A 27,927-nucleotide genomic window follows, 5' to 3' on the forward strand; every position below is an offset into this window, starting at 1 on the left:
ATGAATCATCATCCTTTATTATGTAAAATTTTAAATTTTTGATATCTTACATGATAGATTTCGTTATGTTAACTTCATATCAGTTCAAAGAATGTTTTATTTGGATTTGATTTTAAAATTTAACACTAAATGTAAATATCATGTTTCGTAGAATCCGTGATCGCGACTAAAGATTTAGGCAATCATTTAAATCTCTCATGAACAAATAAGATACTCATGTATAGTTATTAATGTATAACTTGTGAAAATATATTATATATTGTGTGTCAGTTAGTGTGCGGGTGAAAGGAACTTCGTTCAATACCTGTTTTACTCTGTTTTTTTTTTTTTTGTATATATGCATACTTTACTAAATGAAGTTAAGTCTTTAAAAAGATAACTCATTGACAACATAGTACATGTACTAGCATTTATTTTTTTTTATATTTTATATTTTTTATTTTTTTATTTATATTATATATGTATTTGATGAGAACTTGAGTTTTTGTAAGGGAATATTGGAACTTGAAGTAAAAAAACATAAATTCCCACATCAGAAGTCGAGGGACTTCTTCCTAAACTCTTTTACTCTCTCCTCAAATTTTTTAATAAAATAATTAGAAAGTAGAGTTTGCTTAAGTTGGTTCATCATTTTAACGAGTAAGGTTTGAAAAGATCATATATTTAATTTATTATATAATAGTTGAATAATTATGAAACTAACCATTTACGTGAATGTGATTATATAATCATGATTATATAATTTTTTTATATAGGCTAGGTAAATATAAGTGATATTGAAATAATCAGATACAGTTTGGCTCCACTGTAAGATGGCTTAAGTGCATATAAATATATGTGCCCTCCGAGCTATAGAACGTGTGACTTGATATGTATTTTATTTTTTTATTATGTTTTAATATTTTATCCCTTTATATTACCTATTGTTTGAATATACTGTGATATCCATAGACCAGTGCAATGAGAATCGGATCGTGATGATAATGAGATTGATTCGCCTTTAAACATAGATCATAAATAATCTTGGTCATAGGTTACTCTAGAGGAACATCGAGATAATCGGACAGATTAGTATATTGTATACTCGTCTATATAATCGATGTAGTTAGTCTCGTAACTGCTTGTGTGGAGATATTAGGGATACAATACATGTGCTCATTGGAGAATGAGTTCACTTATTGATTCACTTACGGAATGCTAGATTGTTGATGATGCCTTATTGTCAGAGAGTGATTTCATAATCCCAGTGGTGTATCTGGTCCTTAGACTTGAGACACCAATGATGTCATGTATGATGACTCTACTCTTTGATACCGGAATTATAGGTTTTAAGTTTCCAGTTCTAACACAACCGGTAATTGAGAGTGGTAGCCAACCTTACGAGGACTGTTGAGTGTCGATAGAGGATCATCCACTCTTAGTATCATAAGATGAATATCTCATATGTTCTTGCTCGGACAAATCCCTGATCAAGGTCATTCGAATTGAGAGAGAAAGAGTTCTCCGATAGAATTCGATTAGAGTGAGACTTCATTATAAACTGTATTGATCTGACAGCACCATACTCGGTATATAGTCTCCGAGATATTAGATGGACGAGGGACAATAGGTACACGGCAACTAAGGATAGATAGGCCCAATGGATTCCCTTGTATCATTCGGGGACTACGGCGTAGTGGCTTAATACGTCCGTAGTCGATGAGTCGAGTGAATTATTATGAAGTTAATAATTCATCGAGCCAAAATGAGTTCTAACATATTTGACTCGCGGCTAGCTCGATATTGGGCCTAGAGGGTCACACGCATATGGTAGGCATTGCGATGAGCAGAGGTTCGGATATGAGATATCCGATGGAGCCCCTATCTTATTGGACATTCATTAAACCCCTGAATTATTAGATCATATGAATGAGATCCAATAAGAGCCAATGAGAGATTATTTGATAGAGATACACTAATATAATAGGCATGGGTAGTTGGATGGAGATCCAATGCCCAATAGGGCAGGATTCATTAGGGTTAAGTTGACATGGGACCTCTATAAATATAAGTGATTCAATGGTTCATAGAGCATCTTGGATTGCCTCTCCTATTCTCCTCCTTTTCTCCTCCTCAAAGCAGGCCTAGAGTTTTAAGGAGCATGCAACATTGTTGTGTGGGTCACCATTAGAGAGGAGGGTGCTTGACTTCCTTCACCCTCTCACAGAGATCTATAAGGATTCAAGGATATACGATCTTCATATATAACATAACCTATATTATACATAGTTTTAAGTTTCACGGTTTTTGCGTACCAATTTTCGCACGATGAAGAACATAACTTTAGAAAATTGGAGGTTTTATTTTTAATATTCTTCCGCGACGTCGCCCCCTAAATTTTTCAATAGATATTTGCTTAAGTCAATCATAATAATGATGAATACCTTAGGTGTACATAAATTAAAGACTCTTCAAATATTAATGAATACTCATATGCATATAGATTGAGTCCGAGAGGTTTCGAATTTGATATTTACTCAAATCAATCCTAAGAATGATGGATGCCTAAAGTTCACATAAACTAAGATCGGATGAATTTTTCAACTCGATATCTGCTCAAGTTAATCTCGACAATGATCGAGTAAATTTAATAAAAATTATTTTCTCTTGATTATCGTGTCTAACATATTTTTTTTTATAATGAGTTTATATTATGAAATATTATACAATAAGACATGCATTCACGATTATCAGTCCAATTTTATAATGTGTCGAATCACTATTAGCGAAAGCGGAGAGGATTTCCTCTATCACCACAGGACAGAGAGATATATAAAATAATATATATAGGCTGATAGATGTATAGTTTGTAGTTTACTCCATAGATATAAACTCGGTTAATTAAGACATCCAAAACCATCTATGTTATCCATCACAAAAATTGCACGTATGTGGTTATTCTTTTTCACTGTATATAATTCCAATTAAGGTAAGCCGGGATTCTTTATTGGATAATTTTCCTAGAAAAATATCTATATTTTTAAGTATGTTCCACTCTATACTCTTTTTTTTCTTTCAAATAGTAAATTTAATTAAAAAAATCTAAAATATCCCTCACTAATTATTCACATCAAATTTTCTCACTTTTAGTTTTTGAATTTTAAACTAGTATGGTGTTTTTTATTTGGCTCATTTATAATATTTTTATTGAGGTATTGAGAATACTTTATGTGATATCATATTGTATATCTTTGGTTGTCATTATTCATAAATCATTATGATACCATATTTTTATATTTATAGTTAGTTTGATTGAGATTAAGAGTCCATTTGGATTATTTTTTAGTGGATTCTATAGTGTTTTTATTATGATGGTCAAAATACTATAACAAGTTAATTTTTTATTTTTATTTAGGTGATGTTATTCCTAAATCATTATAAATACGTATTTTAATTTATTCCATTTGACTCATTTATAGTGTTTTCTAATAAACTTTATAATGTTTCTATTATGATAGCAAAAAAATATATAACTATCCAAGTTCAAAATTGTATAGTAAGCATAGTTTGTCATATCAATTGTCACGATTAACTATTTGTATGATATGTATCGAGTTATCTCGAGCTGTACCAAATGTACCAACATATGATATAACGAGATATATCGAAATACCATATATATCGGTCTTGTATCAAACTCATAAATATCACCTGTATCAAGCGGTACATCTCGACAAATCATAATAATAAGCGTAATATTTTTTAAAAGATAATTTAGATGTTTTAAAATTAGGAATATAATTTAAAAACAAAGCAAAAGAAGAAGACTAATTAAAAATATTAAAAATTCCAGTATTTTCTTTTTAAAAAAGGGTCATTTATTATTTTTCTTTCCCAACATAATATCTAAATCCGGTCGAACCCCACATACCTTAAATCTTCGTCGGATGGCAGCGATTTGCTTCAGCAAACATTGTGCTGAAGCATCCGAACCCGCAAGTGAATCCCAACCGAAGAGACGTGCGTGTATATATATATATATATATATATATATATATATATATATATATATATGTTATCGGGACACGAGTTCATTTCATGCAAACCCTTCCTCCTCATCTTCCGTTTGTTTTCTGTTTCTCGCTTTCATCGGGCAACAATCATGGCGGACTGGGCGTACCTTCCTGCGGACTTGATCAGGTGTATCCATGGATGTCTGGAAGATCTAATGGATCAGATCAACTTTAGGTGTGTCTGCGTTTCGTGGCAGCATGCCGTGGAGGGGAACCCTCACCATCACCTTCGCCCTCTTCCCCCGTTTCTGATTCTCCCCGTCACTGGTCATGGCGGTGGTTATAATTTACTCCCATCGGTCGACCTCGTCAGCTACGCCGAGAGAAGAAGGCGTAAGAATATCCGTCTCCCGTGGGAGTCCACGGACGACGGATTGGTGCTGATGGGATCCGCTGCCGGATGGGTGGTTGCGGCCGACCAGACGGCCGAGTTGCATCTGCTAAATCCCATCACCGGAGCGCATGCCCGCCTCCCATCCATCACTACCCTCCCGGCCATCGCTGCAGTACTACAGACCGATGGACGAGTCACCGGCTATCTCTTTCGTGTCTCACCGAATCTGGTACACGAGACCAGCTGCGAGTCCACGCGATACATGCTCTACGACAAGGTAACCGTGTGCTCCTCCTCTTCAGACTCATGGACGACGATGATCGTGTTCTACCATGGCCGGTTGGCCTTCGCAAGTGCAGGGGACGAGCGGTGGTCTTTGCTGCCGACAGAAAACGAGAGTTGGGCGTGCCAGGTGACGTACCACAGGGGGAAATTCTACTCGCTGCACAACGATGGGTCGGTCAGCGCTTGGAATCTCACAGACGGCGCATCGCCTCGAGTCAGCTTCAACGTCCAACCCCCGCGGCTGATCGACGTATCCATACTGGACGACTTCCTGGTGGGATCAGGAGACGACCTGCTACGGGTATCGAGGTGGAGGGATCGGCTTGAGGCAGACGAACACAGAACGCTAAGGTTCCGAGTGTTCAGGCTGGCTGAGAGCGGATGGGTGGCCCTGCAAAGCTTGGGTGAGCGAGCACTGTTTGTGGGGTCGAACCGCGGTATCTCTCTCTCTACGGTGGCGTTCCCGGAGTTCAAACCAGACTGTATCTACTACGCCAAGTCCGGTGTCGTGGGTATATGCCACCTAAAACATGGACTCATCCTGCCTCATGGTGCGAGCATACCGAATCTTGAAGATGGTTTTATCGTGCCCGATTACATGTATAGCTGGCCGCCTCCTATCTGGTTCACGCCACGCGCTTGCTGAGAGAAAAACCTATATATATATTTATGTGTATCTGTATAAATATATAATGTATTTTACTGCAATAAATAGGTCTATATAGGTTAGTATCATAATCCTTTATTATCATAAATTTTCAATCTTGTGATACGTTACACACGATAGACTTGTTCTGTTCACTTCAGATCAATTCAAAGAATGTCTTAACTGAATTTGATTTTAAAATTTAACTCTAAATGTAAATATCATGTTTGATAGAATTCGTCGATAATCACAACTAAAGATTTGGGCAATCCTTAGAATCTCCCATGAATAAATAAGATATTATGTGTGAGTTAGTTGAAATATACGAATAAATAAGATACTCATGTACTAATATAATTTATTTTTAATATTTTTATTTTAATTATTTATTTATATTATATATTTATTTGATGAAATTTGAGTTTTTGTGAGGGAGTGTTGGAACTTGAAAGAAAAAACCCAATTTCCCACGTCAGCAGTTGAGGGACTTCTTCCCAAACTCTTTACTCTCTCCTCAAAATTGTTCATAAAATAATTAGAAAGTAGAGTTTGCTTAAGTTCATTCATTCATTTTAACGAGTTAAGTTTGAAAATATCATATATTTAATTTATTATATAATAGTTGAATAATTATGAAACTAACCATTTACATGAATGTGATTATATAATCTTTTTATATAAGTGACACTGAATCAATCGGATACGATTTGAGTCTACATAAGATGGTTTATATGCATATAAATTGAGATCGGATAGGTTTTCCAACTTGATATTTGCTCAAGTCAATCCTAATGATGATGGATGCCTCGAGTACACATAAACTAAGTTAATCTCCGAGTAAATTTAATAAAAAATATTTTATCTTGATTATCGTGGATAAGATAATTTTTTATAATGAGTTGATAAGATGAAATATTATACTGAATGTTTCTGAATAAGACATACATTCACGATTATCAATCCAATTTTATAATGTGTCGAATCACTATTAGCAAAAGCGAAGAAGATTTTTCTCTATCACCACAGCACAGAGAGATATATAAAATAATATATAGGCTGATAGATTAATAGTTTGTAGTTTACTCCATAGATATAAACTCAGTTATTAAGACATCCAAAACCATCTATGTTATACATTACAAAAATTACACGTATGTGGTTATCTTTTATCACTATATATAATTCCAATTACAGTAGGCCGGGATTCTTTATTGGGTAATTTTTCTAGAAAAATATCTATATTTTTAAGTATGTTCCACTCTATACTCTTTTTACTTTTTTTTTTTTTGCAAATAGTATATTTTATTTAAAAAATCTAAAATATCCCTCACTAATTATTCCCATCAAATTTTCTCACTTTTTTTTTATGAATTTTAAACTATTATGGTGTTTTTATTTGGCTCATTTATAATATTTTTATCGATGTATTGAGAATACTATAAGTGATATCTTATTGTATATCTTTGGTTGTCGCTACTAGTAAATCATACTATATTTTTATATTTGTAGTTAGTTTGATTGAGATTAAGAGTCCATTTTGATCATTTATAGTATTTTTGAGTGGGTTCTATAGTGTTTTTATTATGAGGGTCAAAATACTATAACAAGTCAAAATTTGTTTTTTATTTAGGTGATGTTGTTCCTAAATCATTATAAATACTTATTTAAATCATAATATATCAAATTATTTTAATATATATATTTTAATTCAATTTGACTGTTTTCTAATAAACTCTATAATGTTTCTATTGTGATAGTAAAAAACAATATAACAACCCAAGTCCAAAACCTTATAACAAGCATAGTTTGTCATATTGATATAACAATCTAACTATTAGTACGATATATATGGAGTTATTTCGAGTTATATCAATCGTACCAACACATGATATAATGGGATATATAAATACCATACATATTGCCCGTATCGAACGATACACCTCGATACGATAAATCATGATAATATGCATAAATTTTTTTTAGATATAATTTAGATGTTTTTAAATTAAGAATATAATTTTAAAACAAAGCAGAAGAAGAATACTAATTAAAAATATTTAAAATATGAGTGTTTTCTTTAAAAATGGGTCATTTATTATTTTTCTTCCCCAACTTAATATCTAAATCCGATGGAACCTCCTATACCCTAAACCTTCGTCGGATGACAATTTGCTTCTTGGGCCGGAATCTATATTCCTCCCAAATTATATCCGAACCCGGAATCCCAATCAATGAGACCTACGTGATGATAGAAATAAAATAGAAAGAAGAAGATTATATTAATTGAAACAATACGTAATACTTTATATTTATACATATTTAGAAGAAAATTTTTTTAGGAGGATTTTACTCAACAGATTTAAGATATCTCATCATGTTAGAGAGATCGTGACTGTTATTTAGATTCTATCGGGGATCTTAGATTGTTATCATATACAGATTTACGATATCTCTGGAGAGATTTTGTAAATCTTTGACTGTTATCACTTAAGTATATATATTCTCGGGACGCGAGTTCAGCTCATGCAAACCCTTCCTCCACATCTTCCGTTTGCTTTCTGCGTCTCGATTTCGTGAGACAGTAATCATGGCGGCCTGGGCGAACCTTCATGCGGACTTGATCAGGCGTATCCATGGATGTCTAGAAGATCTAATGGATCAGATCAGCTTTAGGTGTGTCTGCGTTTCCTGGCAGGATGCCGTGGAGGGCAACCCTCACCATCACATGCGCCCTCTTCCCCCGTGGCTGATTCTCCCCACCGGTGCTCATGCCGGTGGCCGTACTTTACTCCCATCGGTCGACCTCGTCAGCTACGCCGAGAGAAGAAGGCGTAAGAGTATCCGTCTCCCGTGGGAGTCCACGGACGGGGGATTTGCGCTGATGGGATCCGCTGCCGGATGGGTCGTTGCCGCCGACCAGGCGGCCGAGTTGCATCTGCTAAATCCCATCACCGGAGCGCATGCCCGCCTCCCATCCATCACTACCCTCCCGGCCATCGCAGCCGTACTACAGACCGATGGACGAGTCACCGGCTATCTCTTTCGTGTCTCACCGAATATGGTACACAAGACCAGCTGCGATCACACGCGATGCATGCTCTACGACAAGGTAACCGTGTGCTCCTCCTCTTCAGACTCATGGACGACGATGATCGTGTTCTACCGTGGCCGGTTGGCCTTCGCCAGTGTAGGGGACGAGCGGTGGTCTTTGCTGCAGACACAGAACGAGAGTTTGGCGTGCGACGTGACGTACCACAGGGGCCGATTCTACTCGCTGCACAACGACGGGTCGGTCAGCGCTTGGAATCTCACGGACGGCGCATCGTCTCGAGTCCGCTTCAACGTCCAACCCCGGAGCCTGATCGACGTACCCGTACTGAACGACTACCTGGTGGGATCGGGAGACGACCTGCTGCGGGTATCGAGGTGGAGCGATCGGCTTGAGGGAGACAAACGCAGAAGGCTAAGGTTCCGAGTGTCCAGGCTGGATGAGAGCGGTTGGGTGGCCCTGCAAAGCTTGGGTGAGCGAGCACTGTTTCTGGGGTCGAACCGCGGTATCTCTCTCTCTACGGTGGCGTTCCCCGAGTTCAAACCAGACTGTATCTACTACGCCAAGTCCGGTGTCGTGGGTATATGCCACCTAGAACATGGACTCATCCTGCCTCATGGTGCGAGCATACCGAATCTTAAAGATGGTTTTATCGTGCCCGATTACATGTATAGCTGGCCGCCGCCTCTCTGGTTCACACCACGTGCTTCCTGAGAGAAAAATCCACACATATATATATATATATATAGGTATAGGTATAGGTATTTGACAATTAGTTTTTAGCACCACGGAAATCTACAAACATGTTTTCCTACGATGTGTCTTCCGTTAATATACTTTCGTGTGATGAGGGGAGAATGCTTATCTATGTTTTCATGTTTAAAAAGAAAAAAAATGAAAATATCTAAAACATAAACTACAATAAAAAATATATTGTTTAGATGTTTAAATTAACATGAAAAATATCCCATCCGCAATTATTCACCAATAAAAATATAATATTTATTAATATTCATTAATCGATGATTATTCGTGTCGGAACACCTTAGTTCACCCAATTATAAAAAACACAATATGTGATAGGATAATTAGTTTTTGATAGACAATTAAATTAAGACCTAAAGAAAAAAAAGGATATGAAAAAACTTATAAATCTTACAATGACAAGTACGTATTAATATATTTTTTTTGGTAGTACCAAAATAAGTTTGTGTTGATGTTTGAAACTCATCACTCCACATTGCTTCTCATGTTCATTTGGTCTAAAAAATGAGCATGCTTTGAGATCTCAATTATACATAATAAGATTAGTATCAAGCTGAATTAAATTATAATAGAAAAATCATATTAAGGAGAACAGTATGCTGTATGAATGATAGAACAAGCCTTTATGGGAGGATCTTTGCAATTGGAAGGCTGTAGAACTTAAAACACAGAGAAAATGTGTTGTTAGAAGCCAAAAAGGGATATTGCAAATGAGCTTTCTACCCTATTGCTAATTTAAGACAAGAGAAATCTTAATTATAGTGGGAAGTTCTATATTTTAAGGGTTAGTTTGTTTGAGGTTATAACACTAAGTACTAAATTTAAGTAGGAGATGTTGATAGCATCTCAAATGAACTTATTGTTCATATTTTCTTTCACAAATTTATTAAATTAAAATTTAATTAATAAAATATTATCGCCATTAAAATTAAAGTATAATAATTTAAATTTATTTAAAATAAAAATAGAGCTAACAAACAATATAAATAAATAAATAAATAAATAAAAAATATATTTATTTATATGTATATGTATATGTATATATATCGAAGTTGTTTCCTCTTCCCCCCTCCACTTTTAAATCCCCTCGTTTTCCCCACCGTCGTCAATTCCCCCTCCTCTCTAAATTGGGGAATTCTTTACCCCCATTTCCACCCTACGGTACATCGACTTCTTCCCGCGTTTGGTCTCTTCCCCGTGATCGCAAGACGATCTCGTCCCTCTCGTATCGGGGTTGAGGAGTCCCTGTCTCGTTTGGCCAAGTTTCTCATCGATTTTGGTGGCATCATAGGTGAAGATCCTTTGCGTTCCGATTCTGGGTCTGTGATTCTAGAATTTGGAGGTCGCAGCAGGAATGGGATCACGTGGGCGATGACAGTTGCAGTGTAGGGGCTTGATTCGGTGGTAATTTGTGTAGTTTGGCTTTGGCGTCGATGTCGATTGTTGTAGATCGTGGAATTGCAAACCTTCTCTTGTGATTACAGCTTTTATTTGAAGCTGGTCACTGGGTTATAGTCGGAAAGGTGCATTCGAAATATTTGTCCCATTTTTCTTTACGTAGCATATTTTGGAAACTAATCTTTTGGCTTATGTTAGGTTATCATGGAACAAGTCGTCGGGGGAAAGTTTAAGCTGGGGAGAAAGATTGGAAGTGGATCTTTTGGGGAGCTCTATCTTGGTATGACGCATTGCTATTTCCTTTTTAAGCAGTGTTGCTTATGCAGTTTTCTCTTCTACGTTCATTGTGTTCTGATGGTATTCACGGGATTGATTTGGCTCAGGTGTTAACATACATACCGGAGAGGAAGTGGGTGTCAAATTGGTATGTGCTGATAATCAATTAAATTTCTGAATCCTAGTGGCCATTTGAATTGACACATCTGGGCAAAGAGCATATTTTATCATGCATTTAATTGGTCATAAGAATATTGAATCCAAATGTATAGGACCCTCAAGTAGGTTATGGTTGTTGGGAGCTTGAGTAAGATTACATGGTGGTTCCACAATTAGAAAGAAATTCCTCTCCTTGAAACTATTATCTCCGACTTGTCTGACAACCATAATTTCCCTAAACTTCATGATTTTTTTTTGAAGTGTTTTACTGCAGAGATTCTTTTCCTCTTATCATTTAACTTTTTGCTGTGTATAGAAAATGGCTGACCTTTTTCTGCTTGTCTCATCTCAAAACAGAACATAACTCTGCATCACGGAAGCCTCTGAATTCTAAACTGTTTGTATAATCTGACCTACATTGAAGTTTTCTTCAACAGCATAGAGCCTAGCTTGTGTTTGTGGACCATAACCTCATTGTATACTAAAATTCTAAAAGTATTTTAAAAGAGAATAACGGTTGCAATAGGGAACAACCTGCATTATTTGAATTTTTTCTCTTTGTTAAGGCATCATTTAGGAGTAGCATGTGATCAGATAGGTAGATAAGAGTCATAAGACAACATAAAATAATAACAAAATTCTTACTGGATTTGTTTCTATCCTGCTACTACATTCTGTTGGTCTAATAGTGACCTTTATTTCCACCAGGAACCTGTTAAAACAAAGCATCCTCAGCTGCAATATGAATCAAAATTGTACATGCTTCTTCAGGGTGGAAGTAAGTTGGTAATCTGTAAATTCAATTATATGGCTTATATGCTCAGGTTTGTTTTATTTGTTCTACTTTCTTTAAAATAAAGCTGGAATCCCACAACTAAAGTGGTTTGGCGTTGAGGGAGACTATAATGCAATGGTGATCGACCTGCTTGGGCCAAGTTTGGAAGATTTGTTTAACTACTGCAGTCAGAAGTTTTCCCTGAAAACAGTACTTATGCTAGCTGACCAACTGGTAAGCAGTTGTTTTCTCAATTTAAAACATCTTTGTCTCTTACCAAGAAAGCCATTAATTGTAGCAGAATTTACATTTTGATATGCTTTTATGTTCTTGAGTACTAGTTTTATGCTTTGGCTTTTTAAATGATGTAATGCTGGATGATTTTTTCTGTTGATGTTTCCATGTAGATTAGCCGAGTTGAGTACATGCATTCAAAAGGGTTTCTTCACCGTGACATTAAACCAGACAATTTTCTCATGGGCTTAGGTCGTAAAGCTAACCAGGTTTGTAAATTTTTTTGCTTATAGTTTCAGTATCACAAACTACAATTTGGTTACAATTAAATTATTTATCCATTGTGTACATTAGTTGTGTTGGCAAGAAGCAAATGTGGAAATTGTGGTTAGTAATAAGTGGTTATGCATCATTTTTCCCCAACATTATAGAAGTGAAAAAAAAATCCTGGATAACCACAGTTTCTTGGAGGCTTACAACCTCAAGTGGGTTTACAGACCATGGTTAGGCCTTTTAATCTAGAATAAGAAATGAAAAAGGTGTCAATCAAAGTTAAAAAAGTTCATAAAAGAGATCTCAAGTCTCAACTATCATATAATTTTACAGACCATGGTTATCTTGGAGTGGTTATCTTTCAACTAGACTCTTCTAAAAGAAACCAGACTCTTCTAAAAGCCTCTCAACTATCATATAATCTTGGAGTGGTTATCTTTCAAAACCACAAGTGGGTTTACTGACCATGGTTAGACCTTTTAATATAGAATAAGAAATGAAAAAGGTGTCAATCATAGTTAAAAAAGTTCATAACTGAGCTCTCAACTATCATATAATTTCGAGCTTTGTTGTGTTCAGCATGAAACATTCTTTTAAACTTCTGCGTGATTGCTAGACTGTTAAAAATTGCAGGCCAAAATTTTGCCTAGATAGAAACTATATTAAAATATGTGGTCGTGTATGACTATAAGATGTTAAATTTGTGGAAGATGCTGGTGAAAAAGGAAACAGAAGAATGAAGGGGGAAGGAATGAAGATTAGGCAAGTGGGACAGCATATTCAGTGGTGCAAAACTCTTGTGAAACTGAAACTAATCCATTTTCTCCTTGAGAAAAGAAAAATGAAAAGAGAATAAAAGGATTTGTGTGTTAAACTGTAGGATACATGCAAGGGAGCTATTCTTGTTATAGCTGCAATTTTAACAGATAAACAGCAGGCTTGTGGATATATGGTTACTTAAAGGAGTTTATAACTACATATTCTTCATGAAAACCCATTTGCTTGAGCCAGACAGGAGGATATCTATGAGCATCTGCACATTCTTTGGTGCAAGACTATATTAGAAGAGATTCCAGAAAACATTGAATTTGTTTCTGATTTAAAATTGTGCTACTCTAATATAAAGCAAAGCATTGATCGCTTTTTGGTGGTATTGCAATTTTTTTCCTTTGTTTTGTATTGAGAGTTTTTGCTTGTGGTCCAAATTTCTATGGCAGCACCACTGGATGCTTCATTGCTAGTAACATCTTTTGCATGCGCAACTCTTACTGTATGCAATTTTGGTGTCACTTTCTTTATGCAGGTTTATATTATTGATTATGGCCTAGCAAAGAAGTATCGAGACCTTCAAACTCATAAACACATACCTTACAGGTGAACCATAGATTGTTTATGATTTTAGTCATATTGAACAACTGCCTTTCTCTTATCATCATTTCTTTTAGTTCTTGAATCAATTAACTGAAATTGGAATTTGATTGTGGTATTTGTGCAGTGTAATTTAATAATTCTTTTAGTTGAACTGGGTAATAGGGAAACTAAATTCAGATTAACAACATATTTTTGGACGGCTAGGTTAGAGTTGTCCCTTGAGCACTTCTTTCATGATAAAAAGCCATCATAATTTCAAATGGTTAGACATGACAATTCAACAACTTAATCTTTGTGGCTAATATTAGTCAAACTTGTGTCCACTAGTGTCACAATTAGTTGCTTTTTGATGTGCCTTTAGGAGTTCTTGGCATTCTGAGTAAAAGGGTTTCCTTCCATTTCATGGCTTTAAAGTCCACCTTTTGTTGCAATGGAAGTACAAGTGTTCTTGTTGCCTGGATGTTGTTGACCTGCTTGTTGAAGTCATATATGATGACCATCTATTCTTGAGTTGAAGTTGGCTTAGTCTGAAACTAGCTGGCTGATTGAACCTTTCAGGTGCCACGGGTTGGTGGCGTTGTAATTTTTTTTCTCTTAACAATCTCAGTTTCTTGGAGGCTTTTAGAAGAGTCTGGTTTTGTTACAAGTACCTTAAATTGCTTGTTCTATTGATGTGGTCTCAGACCACCTATAGGACTTACTATCAGAGATTCTTTGGAAACTTGGAGTACCATTTTACTTAATCTTATAAATTACGTTTCGTATTGTGTCACCATTCCTTATTGTTCAATTAGTCTTAGTTTCATCTCGTAGGATGTAGTCCTGATAAGTCTAAAACACTCTGCATGCCAAATCGATCTCCTTACCTAGTGTAGGACTGTAGGTACCATATTTGTTGTGATACCTCCTCCTCTAGGTGGAGAGGAGCTAACACCATCCTCTTCCCTTCACGGGTCCCATCAAGGTTGAAGTACAGCTTGGTTAAAAAAATCCATGCTTTAGGGCCATCCATCTTGTAATTAGAAACAATACATGGAGAATATACCTGATGATGCATGAGATATCTCACTTCTGTTCGATATAACTGTCAGATACTCAGTTGAAACACTAGGGCAAACTACGTGGATCTCTTTGCATTGTTTGAAACCAATTCTTCTACTCGAACCATTTTTGATAACGCTCATTAACGTATCTACAGAGAGAACAAAAATCTAACTGGAACAGCACGGTATGCCAGTGTCAACACCCATATTGGAGTTGGTGAGTATCATTCTTTACAAACCTTTTCTGGTAATCAGCTTTGCTTCCTGTAATATTTGGACTTCTAATTGCTCTATCATCATCTGCTTGCAGAACAAAGCAGGAGAGATGATTTGGAGTCACTAGGCTATGTGCTCATGTACTTCTTAAGGGGGAGGTCAGAAGTTAGAATAGCATCCTATTTCCTTCTGTTATTCTTTTCCTTGTCTGTGATTGTAGTAATGGACGTTTACTTAGTCATGCTACTCATACATGGTTCTGCATCCTAATAAGCATTTATTGCTTTTCCAGCCTTCCCTGGCAGGGCTTAAAAGCTGGCACCAAAAAGCAGAAATATGATAGGATTAGCGAAAAGAAAATGCTTACTCCAGTCGAGGTGCTTTTTTAACTGTGTTTCTTTTTCTTATGAATATTATTTCAGAATGTGAATAACTCTAATTGGGTTGTATAATACTCATTATTTACATCCTGTTAATGGGTTAACCATATTCATGATACATTGTAAAACTAGGTGCTGTGCAAATCCTATCCAGCAGAGTTTATTTCATACTTCCACTACTGTCGATCCTTAGGATTTGAAGACAAACCAGATTATTCTTATCTGAAGAGGCTTTTCCGTGAACTTTTCATTCGAGAAGGTTGGCTAAACTTGTATTTCGCACACAATAAATATTTACTGTCGTAGCATTACTTGTAAGTGAATCCTTGTTTTAATATTTTTGTGTTTGATGTCTATTGAACAAAATATTTTGCAGGTTATCAGTTTGACTATGTATTTGACTGGACCATGTTGAAGCATCCTCAGAGTTCTGCGAATCCCAGAACTCATGTATGCCCTAAAAAGCTATACGGTATTTACTGTGTATATTATGTTTCTGCCTGATGTGCTGACAGTTCATTCTACTCTCTTTCCAGCAGCCCAGTGGAAGACCAACTGGAGGAGCTGGGTTATCTCTGGAAAGGACAGAAAAGACTTCAGGTTTGTTTTTTGGTATTGAAAATCAATAAAGTTATATAATGATCATGGATAAGACAATAATTGACAGCTACTATTTTCTTTCAGTGGGACAAGAAATTCGTGACAGATTCTCTGGTGCGGTCGAAGCTTTTGCTAGAAGAAATGCTTTAGGTTCTGGTTATCATGGTGAACACTCTAGGAACAGAGCTTCAGAGGATTTATCTTTCTCAGCCAAAGAAACTGTAAGTCGTACGAAGCTTGTTAATTGTTTCTAACTCCCTTTGTAATACATTTGCACTTTTTAATTTATCTCACTTTATTCATGAGCTGCCACACCAATCCTTATTGCTCAATACGAGAGGTTTATAACTGTGTGATGAAATACTGGAGCTCAAATTGGCCTCTACTGGTGGTATACCTCACACCAAATTGGGCCTCTTATATATATTGATCGACATAGCAAACTGGCCTTAGTTGACCATATCGTAAATTTTTTTTCCAATCACCCACAATCTTTCTTTTTATTTTTACCATGCAAACTGGCTATTCGCTGATGGTTTTCAGCGATGTTGCTTGCTTCGCGAACTGATGTCTTTTGCTTCTCCCATCTTAGGTTCTTGATTCAGATAAATCACGTGCATCCTCCTCCAGAAATGGTAGCATATCCAGAAGAGCTGTTCCCTCAAACAGCAGGCTTAACTCCTCGACAGATTTCAGCGAGCAACATCTCAGCCGCACAAGCCAGGTTTCAAACAGCAGCGGCAGCAGCCGCACGCCAATCATGCAAAGGCTACATCAATCTGGGCCTGAACCAAGGTCTTCACCACTCGCCAGGCCTGCAGCTGGGCGGAGCTCTCATGATGCCCGCACTCTTCGAAGCATGGAGTTTCTTTCCATCAGTGCTGAGAGGAGGAAGTAATCCACAAAAAGAAACCAGGTGATGGGAAAAAGGCAGCCACTCTTTCATGGTTCTTGTTCTTGCTGTGGCCTTCATCAGCTCTTTCTGCTAACTTATTGCACACATGTTACGATGGGCATTGTTTATTGTGACTGGAGATTCGGTAATCGTGACTTGGTTTTTAAGGTGTTCGATGACAATCCTCAGTCGAACTGCCATTGTTATTCATTTCTCATGAACAAAAATATGTTGGTGTCTCATAGCAAATGTGAGAGGATCTCTACTGACATATCTGCTGCTTCCTATGAGACAATTGAAATAAAAAAAAAATAGTGAAAATCTTTTGAAACTCTGCTGATTACTCTCGTGTATCTGTCAATTTTTCCTCAGTGGATGCTCTTTTCTTAAATCTTTAGAAACTTTTTCTTTCTGCAATAAATTCTTTTGAAACTTGTCAACATGTTATCATCTACTTCCAATAGCAAATGCTCCTCCAGTCTGCTCCCTCTCATCTTTCCCTAAACAACCTTTGTATAGATATAGTTTTGTTAACACACATTCTAATACATTTTAAATTGTAACGTTCATCTGTGTCTATATATGGTTTCGAGATGACATCCTCCCAAAGCAACCAGTGGTTAACATGCATCTACTGACAGGATATCAGTGACACAGAGAGGGCATTGATGAAGAATCATGCAAATTTGGCTAATACATTTCATCCCTTTGTAGCCATCTATACATCTTCATATGTCTGTACATGCATTTTGCCGATGACATGCAGAGACATCAATCATTGTAATGGTAATTACCTTAAAGGCTGCCTCAAATACAACGAGAAAAGGCAACACTAGCTTCGGATACACTGGATGTAATTAACCTGTGCAGCTTCCCTCATTTCCCAGCACACATTTTGATCTCTCTCTCTCTCTCTCTCTCTCTCTCTCTCTCTCTCTCTCTCATCATACATGGATTCATCTGACATTCCCATGTCATTTTGGGAAATGAGAGTTGGCCATTTTGCATGGTGGCGGTGGTGGTGGATTCTCAGGCATTCAGGTTGCTACCCCCTGTCCACTTACACCACCCCATCCATCATATCCTTGCCATTTATTTCCAGACATGGATGAGTTCCTTTGATTTGTTTATATGCTTGTTTACTGCTTTCCCACTGTGTAAGAGTATCAAGGCCCTCCTCTTCCATCTCCTCCCCCATCATGTGTCCTCAGAGAAGTGAGAAAGTTATTGAAGGGGAGAAGCAGGAAGCAATGGAGGAGGAAGAGGAGGAGGCAAAGGTGAGTGATGTGAGCCTCAAAGGGCTTTCCAAGAAGCTCGACGAGTTTGCCAAGGAAAGGGACTGGGAGCAGTATCACAGCCCAAGGAATCTGCTGCTTGCCATGGTATCATCTCATTCCTCTTGCTCATGCATGTCTGTATGCCTGTGTTTTGTTTGCATAACATTTGAGAGTATGTTTCTGATTCTAATATAAGGTTGAAATTATGGTTAATGTTTGACATGAATCCATGGTCATCATGGCTTTTGTTTCTGGTATTTAAGTTTCCAACTTGCCACACAAAAAAAACAAAAAATCAGATCTGGCATGATATAATTTCCAGAAAATAAAATTTCCAAGAAGAATTATCTGTACATTAGGCATCACTGTTTGTGAGGCTTCTCTTCTTTTTCTTGTGCCCATTGGAATCATAGAAGAGCACTATTCTCAGTTCTCTTGCCCTGGAGCAGCAACATGATAAATCATTCAATAGACAAAATATCCTTTTTGCTTGTCTTTTGTAACACTTCTTCTGCATCCCTATACCTCATTTGCTCATTTCAGAAAGGAAAAATCACTCTACCTTCACAATACAAATTTATATAATAAGTTTTTCTAGACTCCCTATTCTTCCAGTTGTTTTATGAAAATGTTACTACTCATTGCCTGAAAGGTTCCCCTTTTGTGTGGTTGTTCTCTTGGTTTGTTTATGGCTTTATTCTCGTCATACTCGATCTTCAACCTCATGGCAATGTGTGGGAAGTTTACACTTTTGAAGTATGCATGTAAAATAGTCCACTTTGAAGAATAGAATAGTGATGACTCTTCTGGATAAATATGATAACTTTACATAAAAAGGATAGTGTATTCAGCCAGAAACCAGTTGAGAAAGAGAACTCTCCAAAGTACTGCATAGTCTTCCATCTCATTCAGTCTCTATGGATTTCTCCAAGAACAACACAAAAGTTTCCAAAACCTGTAATCTAATTTTGTGAATAAGTTCATGGCCCTATGATCTACAATAAAGTGTTAGATTATATGGCTCAAACTTCATATGTGTCCTCTTCCTTGTCTGATGCCCTTTTCTTCCCTGTGAAGAACAGTCCATGTCACGACATAAAGTAGTGGACTCATCTTGTGTCAATCCATCATGCATGGGAAGCAGTCAAAACCTAAACCATTTCGGGCACAAGGAACCTTTTGGTTTTTGGCTCTCCAAGTGGGCGACACATTAACATGGATGTCAAGCCCAAGTCTGCACTCCATTCCCCTTTACTGATATCCTTGACCCTACTACGGACGCTGAGTGGTACAAGTGCATCTGCTTCTCTCAATGTATTCATCTGCCATAAGGTCCTCATGATGATGCTGACTCGGGTGGCACCATCAACAGCTCCGTTAGCAGCAGCAATCACAAGAAAGCATCCTGATAAAAAAGATTAACAGGAATCTAATGCAAGCCAAGAAAGTTTCTGAGAACCAAATCCTAAGAGTCGAGAAGAAGCGCAGTAACTTTCTGAAGAACTCATGTGTGGGTTGATTTCTTGACAAGAACTGCAAGTGTCAACACAAGTGTTGTGAACTCAACCCTCTCTTGAACAGGTTGGGGAGGTGGGCGAGCTAGCAGAAATATTCATGTGGAGGGGCGAGGTGGCGAAGGGCCTGCCGAACTGGGAGGAGTCGGACAAGGAGCATCTCGGAGAGGAGCTTTCCGACGTGCTGCTGTACCTAATACGTCTGTCCGATATCTGCGGCATCGACCTCGGTGAAGCAGCCACCAAGAAGATGGTCAAGAATGCTATCAAGTACCCTCCGAAGGCTACTTGAGCTTGGTTGCTCTGTTTCTTCTTCGGTTCGCTGGTTGCTGACTGCATGAAAGAGTTTGATGCAACGTGTGACTGTTCCTTGAAGCTATCAATTATGTGGATTTGATACATTAAATATCTTTAAGTATTTTAGTTTCGATTTCTTTATGTGCACAAATGTTTAACAAAATTCCTCCATTTTATATTCTCTTTAATTTTAATTTCACATTTTTTAACCCGCGGGGAGCTGAATTCGCTTGGTTTGGTTTATTTGAACCGGTCGAAGCGCGTCCATGCCCGGTTCAGATCCGATGAACCAACGGATGAGATTTATTCATTTGGGTTTCAGTAGTTCGGGTTAGGGTTTCGGCCGTCTATAAATACCCCTTCGTTACCACCCGAACGCTTTCCTGCGGCAGAGAGGCGGGGAGCGGACAGTGGGTGGAGATCTCGAAGGAGTCTGCCTGCGAGCGGCCATGGTGGGTTGTATCTCCTTCTTCTTGTTTGTGAGATTCTTTCGGTAATATTTTGTTGTTCTAATCTGATGTTTCCTTCTCTTTCTCGGTTTGATCAGGTGAAGTATTCGAGAGAGCCCGCGAATCCTACCAAGTGTAGGTCCTCTATACCTATCTATTCGATCGATCCCTGTTAAGACTCGTTTTATTTTTTACTTTAGTGCCTTAAGATCTAGAGTTCAATTTGGAGAGTGCCAGTTTTGTCTCTTTGTTTTGAATTATTTCCTTTCCAAAGGTCTGCCTCTTTTCCTGATGTGTGCTCTGACATAGTGTTATTGGTTTTGGACGAGATGATGTATGTGGTGGATTTTTCTCGCCTCTTTTTGAGCTTATGTACGATTTTGGTTTGTGAATTTGCAGCTGCCAAGGCCATGGGCCAGGACTTGAGGGTTCACTTCAAGGTGCGTGGTTCTCACCCCCCACTGCACTGATTTTTTCATGCTTACTTTTGAGGTGTATGTTTGTGAATTTTGATGGTTCTTATTCGTCGAAAATGTATTTTTTGTGGGAAACTTTGAAGGCTAGTAATATCAGAGAAAACCATTTGAAGGCGTGGGAGGCGGACCAATCATTTTGGTGTTTACACTTAGCTGTGATGATGTCAATATTGTTGATTGCTGGGTTGGAGATCGTGAATTGTAGCAATCTTTCGATCTGGAATATTAAGTTTTGCCCATTTGAGCGAACCGATTCACTCGATGTTCGACAAAATAGAAATTATGTCAGTTTTTAGTAATTGGTCTGCAGAGTAATTCTTAAATCATTATCTTGTGTTTGTTAGTAATCCTGTTGAGGAATGTCTTTCGTTTGGTTAGGGGATAAAAATTTGAATGTTTTCAGTCACACCAGCAACAGTTATGCTCTAAGAAAAGCTGTTTGTTAATAATGATACTTGAACCATGAAGAGCCTGGAGGGAGGAGGTAAAGTTGCATCCTGGGAAATAGCATCTTCGGAGACTTGAATATGTTTTAGTCTACTGTGTTTTTTATAAGAAATAGATGCTTCTGTTTAGCCTTCTTGTTTTTCTTATTTACACCTTTTTATCCTCTCTTCTACCTAATTGTCCAATTGCCAAATGGCTGGTGAGAAGATTATTCAGCTTTGTATCCCATGGTGCTTCTTTGAAATTGAGCTCCATTCAATGTGAACTTTAGATATGAAGGATTTTTTTTTATTACGCAAACCTTATTTTTTCATTAAAACTGTATCCTCCTTTCTACTCCTATAGCACTTGGTGAAATAGAAGTTATGAATAGACACAAAAGATGTTGTTTCATGTTGAGGTGAAATTTCCTCCTTGTAGAAAAAGCAGGGGCCTGTTTTGTTATAAGTGGACTTCTCGTGAACTTTAGAAATAACATGCTCGTTGTTAATGGGTGTAACATTGAAGATTTATTTCATGATGTAATGTTCGGTGAACAATGGAATATTGACTTTTATTCATTTTGTTTATTATTTATTATTTCTTGTAGTATGTTGTGGATGCAAGATCTTGGTTAGAAGCATGATAGAGAAACTTACAACAGCTGTCAGCAACCTTATTTAGGTTGCTGCTCTGATTTAGATGTCGATAGGATGGTATCACACATGCTAGGAAAGCCTGTCTTGTGTTTCATTTTGTATGTTGTCAAGCTTGTTACATGCCCCCAGTATTTTTTTAAAGATCAAGATTGGAATAGTGAGAGAAATGTTTGTCATCAGTTCTGAGTTTCTGTTATACAATGTAATTTCCATCATCTTTTTTTCTTAGTTGGAGTGATGTTTTATGCTTACATACAAGTACACCTCATCAACGAACATAGCTATAAGTGTGCTGAAGCAGCATGGCTTATGTCTTTCGACAAGTTAATTTTATAATATATTAATATTTTTAGCCAGTCAATCATCATTCTTTAGGTTTTCTTTTGTCCTGCTGTTTGTTGTGTTGTGAAGTCTAAGCATGTATGATTTAGTCACCAGAATTTGATGTTTGAGTGGTTTTCATTACCTAAATAAAAGCAGGGGCATGTTTTGCTCGTAAACATGCCTCTCGTAGACTTTAGGGAAATTACATCCATTGTTATTGGGTGAGCCTCTGTGTACTTTTTTTTTATAACAGAAGGTTCAGTAAACAATGGAACATTTGACTATAAAGCATGAGGCGGTGCCCATTTCAGTGTCTGGAGGGTCCTTATGGATCACCTCTGGATTCACGGTGTGTTTTTTGGTTGATTTTAGATCATCTTACCCATGGAATAATTGAGCAACTTTGCTGCTTCAGCCAAGTCCCACTGTTGGAAAAATTTCTAACTGCTTCAGCCAAGGATATGTTTTGGATGTTGATTTGTTCTCTTTTGAAAAAAAACTCTTTTTAGTTATAAATTTTTTTGATTTGTCATCAAAATTCTACATGATTGTTTAGTCGAATAAGCACACTGCAGTTTGGGGTTCATGAGCACACTGTTATACATTTTACCAATTAGGTTGTATGACATATATGGACATCATGTACATCTGGTAAAGGACTTTTCAAGCACTTACCAATGTCTAATTGACTTTTGTTTGTAGTAGTCATGGTTAGTAATGATTAACAAGCAACTATGCATTGACATCATGATGCCATGTAATTAATGTGTAATTTAGTCTTCCAGATATTTCTTCCTCTTTGGCAGAGCATATGCCATTATTTGACTGTGTTATTTAATAACAGAATACACGCGAGACCGCCCATGCCCTTAGAAAGCTACCATTATCAAAGGCCAAAAGATATCTTGAAGATGTAATTGCTCACAAGCAGGCAATTCCTTTTCGAAGGTTCTGTGGAGGTGTTGGGCGTACAGCTCAAGCCAAGAGCCGTCACCCAAATGGGCAGGGACGTTGGCCTGCGAAATCAGCTGGTTTCATTTTGGATCTGCTTAAGAATGCAGAAAGTAATGCTGAGGTATATTTATGTATAAACAATGTCATAGCGTTACTGCTATTGCATTTGTGCTAATGGTTTTGGCTTCCTCATTTTCAGGTGAAAGGGCTGGATGTTGATGCTCTCTACATATCACACATCCAGGTGAACCAAGCTCCAAAGCAGAGACGTAGAACCTATCGCGCTCATGGACGAATCAACCGTAAGCTCACTGTCGAGCAACAAAAAAAAAACTTTATTAGTCTTTTTAATTGAAACTTACTAGTCATGTATCTTGACAGCTTACATGTCCTCCCCATGCCATATTGAATTGATTCTGTCAGAGAAGGAAGAGTCAGTCAAGAAGGAGGTGAGTGATTACAAACTTCATTTTACTTGTAATAATGGAACTTCGTTGAATTCTGATTACATTATATTATGTCTGTTCATGTAGTTTTCATGTGAAATGTATCTTAGCATTGTTCATTAACATTTTTATATTTCTGAGAATTCTGCTTTCCTGCATGAAAGCAAGTGGTCAGTGATTGATTCCACGAATATTGTTGGTTCATAAGTTTAGTTTGGTAGGTCATTCGTTATATATGTTGTTGAGAACATCTAGCCGTACATTTGTATAGGTCATTGATTCCACGAATATTGGTTCATTTGATATGTTCTCGTGTAGCTTAGCTTCTAAAACTTGTTTAATTTGCAGCCGGAGACCCAAATTGCTCCCAGCAAGCCCAAGAAAGGTCAAGCCCTTCGAAGTGGAGCCTCTTAAGCAATATTCTTGAGAAAGCTACGGATTCCTTTTTCTTTATTGTTGAACTAGATGCCCGATTAATTGTCATGAAATAGTACTGTTACACTCAAAGATTTTGTTGCTTTTTGTTCTGCTTCATGAATTTTTGTTTGCCCTTGCGTTTGTGTTATGTAGAATGGTTATATGGTTGCATTCGATTGAACAACACGATGGACCGCACATAATCCATTTTTCTTATAGAATAATTATCAAGCTCGACATTAAATTTTATCTATCTTACAACGAATTTTTCTTGCTAGCAAAGTCAATGTAATCTTATTGATAATAATCTGTGGTTGCTAAACTAAAATATTATAATATCTTATTTTTTTACTTATAATTTTTTTTGAGAAATTTACATAAATTTCAAACATGTGTAACTAACTAAATTGAAGGGTCAATGAAAAAAAAAATATCATCATTTATTTTTTGAATGTCAAATTTTCATATAAAACTATTGTAATACTTATAGTCAATGGAGATTTGAACTAACAATTTATCTATTCTATCTCTTTGTTGTGATTGTGTTTTATTCCCAAGGCAAGGAACGCATGGATGTCAGTTCATGCAGCGAAGAGTGTTGTTTTCCCAGTAAAGTGGCCATTCCTGCTTCCGTCTCTCGCACCAACCATGGTGTATGAGAGAGAGAGAGAGAGAGAGGGAGGGAAAAAGAGGAATACGTCTCGTAGGTCTCGCCACCATCGCTTGGCTTTAAGCGAGCTGTACGCCGGCGAACACGAGCGCACTGGCGATGATTAGACGTCGGCGACGCTGTCCGTCCCGTACATTGCGGCAGGGGCCACTCCTTAGCCGACGTGCGGGTGGCGCAGACACCGAGGGCGGCAAGCCCTCGTGGGGAGGCACGATTCGGTGGGTCCCATGCTGGCACGTCGCGTCAAATCACATGAACATAAAACTCCCATACCATTTGACTGCACAACCCCCCCCCTTGCTGCATTCCTCGGAGGAAACACACATCCATCCCGGTAAGTGGGATCAAAGAAAGAAAAGATAAAATGCACATATGAACTCAAACAAAACTTTTTAGTACTGGATTTATTCTTCTTAATGCATGCAATGGCATGTATCTTAAACCTCCATGACCATAGATGATATTAGGTCTTCATCAGGATTATTCCAAGTTAAGTTCAAAGAGTCATTTACATGTCAATAATACTTTAGGCTGGCTACCTATGTACCGACGACAAATTCCTATCGATGCATGCTTTGATGTCTTCCTTGAAGTTAGATATTAGGCTTCATCTAGATTTGCAAGTTAGGTTCCTGAAAGCGATTTACATGTCAAGAATTGGAACTCCCAATCACTGATGTCCAAATATTGATGAACATGTTGCATCCTTGCTTTGAAATAAGCTACCTCAGCTTTCAATCGATATCCCAATCAACCAATTAAAAGAAGAAAAGTGAAAGAGAAAGCATGTGCTAATGTCTTCCTTTCTTTCTTCTTTCTTTCTTTCTTCTCTGACCGACCGACAAATCAATCTCATTGGTTATAAGAGTTCCCTACCAAACTCAATGTCTCAATAAATAGGAATAGTTCAAAATATAAATAGTAATACCACACTAATATAAATAAATATTATATATATATATATATATATATATATATATATATATATAAAATTGGTGTAAACAATTACAGTTTAGAACCTTGGGATAAACTGTTCAAGTCTTTACCAGCTAAAGCTAGCTAACATACCCGCTAAGAATAATAAAGTAGATCATGCTACTATTTGTTATGATTAACCGACTCATTAATTTATTAAGATTAAATCACTGAATCAAAATACTTAAATGCCTAAACTAATAATAGTATATTTATTGGATCATAATCAATAAAAATCTTTACCTTCCATGTGGTACTAAATCAGATGTTACAAATACAATCTATCATAATGAGATTGAAATCAAAAGTTCTATATATGAATATAATTCTATCCAATGTACACTATAATAGATATATTCTGCCTCCAAACTTCATTGAGAAAAATTTGAACTTAGATCACCGCAGTTCTTTCTTCAACTCATCATTTTTTGTTTGAATCTTCTGCTTCATTTAATGACACTCAATCCAGAGTTCATGACCAGTTGAGTATACTAGCATTACACTCCAGCAAAACTTTTGACTAACGCAAGTATTGGATATTGGGTTTTAGGTATTCAAGCTACTAGTTGGACAAATTCCATTTCATCAACATGATGAACTCCAGATTAGTGTAATCTTACTGCAATCTTAGGGTTATAAAATGTGGACTTTTTTTTTCTTCCTGTTGGTGATGATTTTTCTTTATAACTTATTTAATGGTCAAAGTCCTTTATAGTTTCTTAACATAAGCTATTCTTTGATATGTTTGTGTCAATTTTCATGCAACAAATTCTTGGTAAATATAGCTGTACCATATTTAAGAGCTGCTTCCAACCTTATATATATATATATCCTTTCTCTATATTTTAATTTGTCTCTCATTCCAACACATGAACCTCTTCCAAAATGGAACCAATTCAAAGTTGTGAAGCCCTTATTTTATTTCTGCTTTAAATTACAAAACCACTTAGATGATATGCTTGCTTGGCAATTATTATTATCAATATCTTAGAGGCTCCCTTCATATTCAATTATGCTTACATTTGTAGTAATGAACAAGCAAGATCATCTAATTATTTTCTTGTAGATGATAGAACATCTAAGAACCACATAAACTTTTCCCTTGAATACAGAAAAGAAAACAAAACTAGAACTACTGTTCCATATATATGATTTAAGCACCTCATTTATGCCTGTAAATGATAAATGCTCATCATTTATACCCCCCAGTCTGTTTTCTGAAAAGGAAATCATATGCACAAGGTGATAGATATTCCACAATACTTGAGAATCTGTAAGATAGATAGTGAGGGTGACAGCATGACATGAAGAAACAGGTTCACTTGCAGATGAGCATAAGCACCAATCGGAAGACAATAAGTAGATCAGTGCATTCAGTAGTGATTCTGTGTATATCTGTATTCTCAGCATCTACATCTTGAAGCATGGATTTCTTAAGCAGACAACTCAGGAATGGACTGTGAAGATAGAGTTGCTTGTTCTTGTTTGATGGGCAAGGAATTCCAAGGGGAACTTATAACAGTCAATCCCTAAATAAAAACTGGTTTTTCTTGAAGCATTGTTGTCAGGGAGAAAGATTTATGTTCCTTAGATAGTCATCAAAGTATCAATACAAATCTGCTCCCTCTCAAGCAGCAAGAAAGAATTGCAAGATCATAAATCCAAGTATGCTGAAAGAGGTGAGTAATCTGACATACAGAGGAATGATCTCAAACAAACATCTATTTCACTATGTTGCTCATAATTCTCTAACTAAAATGTTGCTTGACCACAGTCTTGTGTTGTCGGCCAGATTAGTAGAAAATGAAGAACTATATGCTTCTTCCTCTAAATATATTATTTGTCATCATCTCAATCACTCCACAAATGTGAATTCACGCTCTCATATTTTTCCTAATAGGGTTTATAGCAAAATAATGGTTAAAAAAACAAAACAAAACAAAGTCGAAGTGTCGAAGAATCATAAAGAAACCTTAGAAATGGAAATATGCTACCGCCATTTCTATCCCTGCATGCATGCAAGAAGGAACTCGAAGCATACACTGACAATGTGGAATTAAAGTGAAGGTGCCGATTAGTTTAGTTGGTAAATAAATAATTTGACAGATTATCGTAATATTATGAGTTCTAATTTAATCTTCATCACTTATCCTTAAACAAAATAATAATAATGATTGAAATAAATGAATGCACAATTGCAGCACTGAGCACAATCCATGGGTGCTGAAACATGAAACTTGAAGCCTTCTGATACCGGAAAAAGGAAGGTTGGATCTGAATGACTAGCCAATG

General features: G+C 36.8%; 5 protein-coding genes and 2 non-coding genes across 7 annotated transcripts; all 7 read left to right on the top strand.

Moving 5' to 3' along the window:
* The first annotated feature begins 4,141 nt into the window (after nucleotides 1-4,141).
* On the top strand, nucleotides 4,142-5,317 carry LOC103985077 (F-box protein SKIP23-like). Its single transcript, XM_009402691.2, has one exon. The coding sequence runs from the start codon at nucleotides 4,142-4,144 to the stop codon at nucleotides 5,315-5,317; it is 1,176 nt and encodes a 391-aa protein (XP_009400966.2).
* A 2,587-nt stretch (nucleotides 5,318-7,904) lies between these two features.
* Nucleotides 7,905-9,080, top strand: LOC135639184 (uncharacterized). Its single transcript, XM_065152983.1, has one exon. It carries the CDS (start codon nucleotides 7,905-7,907, stop codon nucleotides 9,078-9,080), a length of 1,176 nt encoding a protein of 391 aa, XP_065009055.1.
* Nucleotides 9,081-10,296: 1,216 nt separating this feature from the next.
* LOC135637530 (casein kinase 1-like) lies at nucleotides 10,297-16,911 on the top strand. The gene is made up of 15 exons (XM_065150099.1): nucleotides 10,297-10,654; nucleotides 10,728-10,809; nucleotides 10,913-10,953; nucleotides 11,673-11,742; nucleotides 11,825-11,973; nucleotides 12,147-12,242; nucleotides 13,550-13,620; nucleotides 14,816-14,877; nucleotides 14,971-15,034; nucleotides 15,169-15,253; nucleotides 15,389-15,515; nucleotides 15,633-15,706; nucleotides 15,793-15,856; nucleotides 15,941-16,077; nucleotides 16,449-16,911. The coding sequence occupies exons 2-15, from the start codon at nucleotides 10,734-10,736 to the stop codon at nucleotides 16,752-16,754; spliced, it is 1,422 nt and encodes a 473-aa protein (XP_065006171.1). The 5' UTR covers nucleotides 10,297-10,654; nucleotides 10,728-10,733; the 3' UTR covers nucleotides 16,755-16,911.
* Nucleotides 16,912-17,805: 894 nt separating this feature from the next.
* LOC103984947 (uncharacterized) lies at nucleotides 17,806-19,976 on the top strand. The gene is made up of 2 exons (XM_009402533.3): nucleotides 17,806-18,133; nucleotides 19,610-19,976. The coding sequence occupies exons 1-2, from the start codon at nucleotides 17,951-17,953 to the stop codon at nucleotides 19,832-19,834; spliced, it is 408 nt and encodes a 135-aa protein (XP_009400808.3). The 5' UTR covers nucleotides 17,806-17,950; the 3' UTR covers nucleotides 19,835-19,976.
* A 198-nt stretch (nucleotides 19,977-20,174) lies between these two features.
* Nucleotides 20,175-24,125, top strand: LOC103984948 (large ribosomal subunit protein uL22). The gene is made up of 7 exons (XM_009402534.3): nucleotides 20,175-20,291; nucleotides 20,387-20,423; nucleotides 20,688-20,728; nucleotides 23,018-23,248; nucleotides 23,327-23,429; nucleotides 23,509-23,576; nucleotides 23,922-24,125. The coding sequence occupies exons 1-7, from the start codon at nucleotides 20,289-20,291 to the stop codon at nucleotides 23,985-23,987; spliced, it is 549 nt and encodes a 182-aa protein (XP_009400809.2). The 5' UTR covers nucleotides 20,175-20,288; the 3' UTR covers nucleotides 23,988-24,125.
* LOC135639265 (small nucleolar RNA snoR74) lies at nucleotides 21,631-21,760 on the top strand. The gene has a single exon (XR_010496889.1). It is a non-coding gene; the product is annotated as a small nucleolar RNA snoR74 (small nucleolar RNA).
* On the top strand, nucleotides 22,320-22,452 carry LOC135639264 (small nucleolar RNA snoR74). The gene has a single exon (XR_010496888.1). It is a non-coding gene; the product is annotated as a small nucleolar RNA snoR74 (small nucleolar RNA).
* Nucleotides 24,126-27,927: the final 3,802 nt, after the last annotated feature.

The sequence above is a fragment of the Musa acuminata genome, chromosome BXJ3-5 (genome assembly GCF_036884655.1).
Source record: "Musa acuminata AAA Group cultivar baxijiao chromosome BXJ3-5, Cavendish_Baxijiao_AAA, whole genome shotgun sequence".
Lineage (NCBI taxonomy): Eukaryota > Viridiplantae > Streptophyta > Magnoliopsida > Zingiberales > Musaceae > Musa > Musa acuminata.

What these genes read in the sequence shown, in the direction of transcription:
- LOC103985077 (XM_009402691.2), top strand. Translation starts at nt 4,142, where the DNA reads ATGGCGGACTGGGCGTACCTTCCTGCGGACTTGATCAGGTGTATCCAT.
- LOC135639184 (XM_065152983.1), top strand. Translation starts at nt 7,905, where the DNA reads ATGGCGGCCTGGGCGAACCTTCATGCGGACTTGATCAGGCGTATCCAT.
- LOC135637530 (XM_065150099.1), top strand. Translation starts at nt 10,734, where the DNA reads ATGGAACAAGTCGTCGGGGGAAAGTTTAAGCTGGGGAGAAAGATTGGA. An exon ending in CAACACCCATATTGGAGTTG is followed by an intron (nt 14,878 to 14,970) that starts GTGAGTATCATT and finishes ATCTGCTTGCAG; the next exon opens with AACAAAGCAGGAGAGATGAT. An exon ending in CTGCGAATCCCAGAACTCAT is followed by an intron (nt 15,707 to 15,792) that starts GTATGCCCTAAA and finishes CTCTCTTTCCAG; the next exon opens with CAGCCCAGTGGAAGACCAAC.
- LOC103984947 (XM_009402533.3), top strand. Translation starts at nt 17,951, where the DNA reads ATGTGTCCTCAGAGAAGTGAGAAAGTTATTGAAGGGGAGAAGCAGGAA. An exon ending in GGAATCTGCTGCTTGCCATG is followed by an intron (nt 18,134 to 19,609) that starts GTATCATCTCAT and finishes TCTCTTGAACAG; the next exon opens with GTTGGGGAGGTGGGCGAGCT.
- LOC103984948 (XM_009402534.3), top strand. An exon ending in CGCTCATGGACGAATCAACC is followed by an intron (nt 23,430 to 23,508) that starts GTAAGCTCACTG and finishes GTATCTTGACAG; the next exon opens with CTTACATGTCCTCCCCATGC. An exon ending in AAGAGTCAGTCAAGAAGGAG is followed by an intron (nt 23,577 to 23,921) that starts GTGAGTGATTAC and finishes TTTAATTTGCAG; the next exon opens with CCGGAGACCCAAATTGCTCC.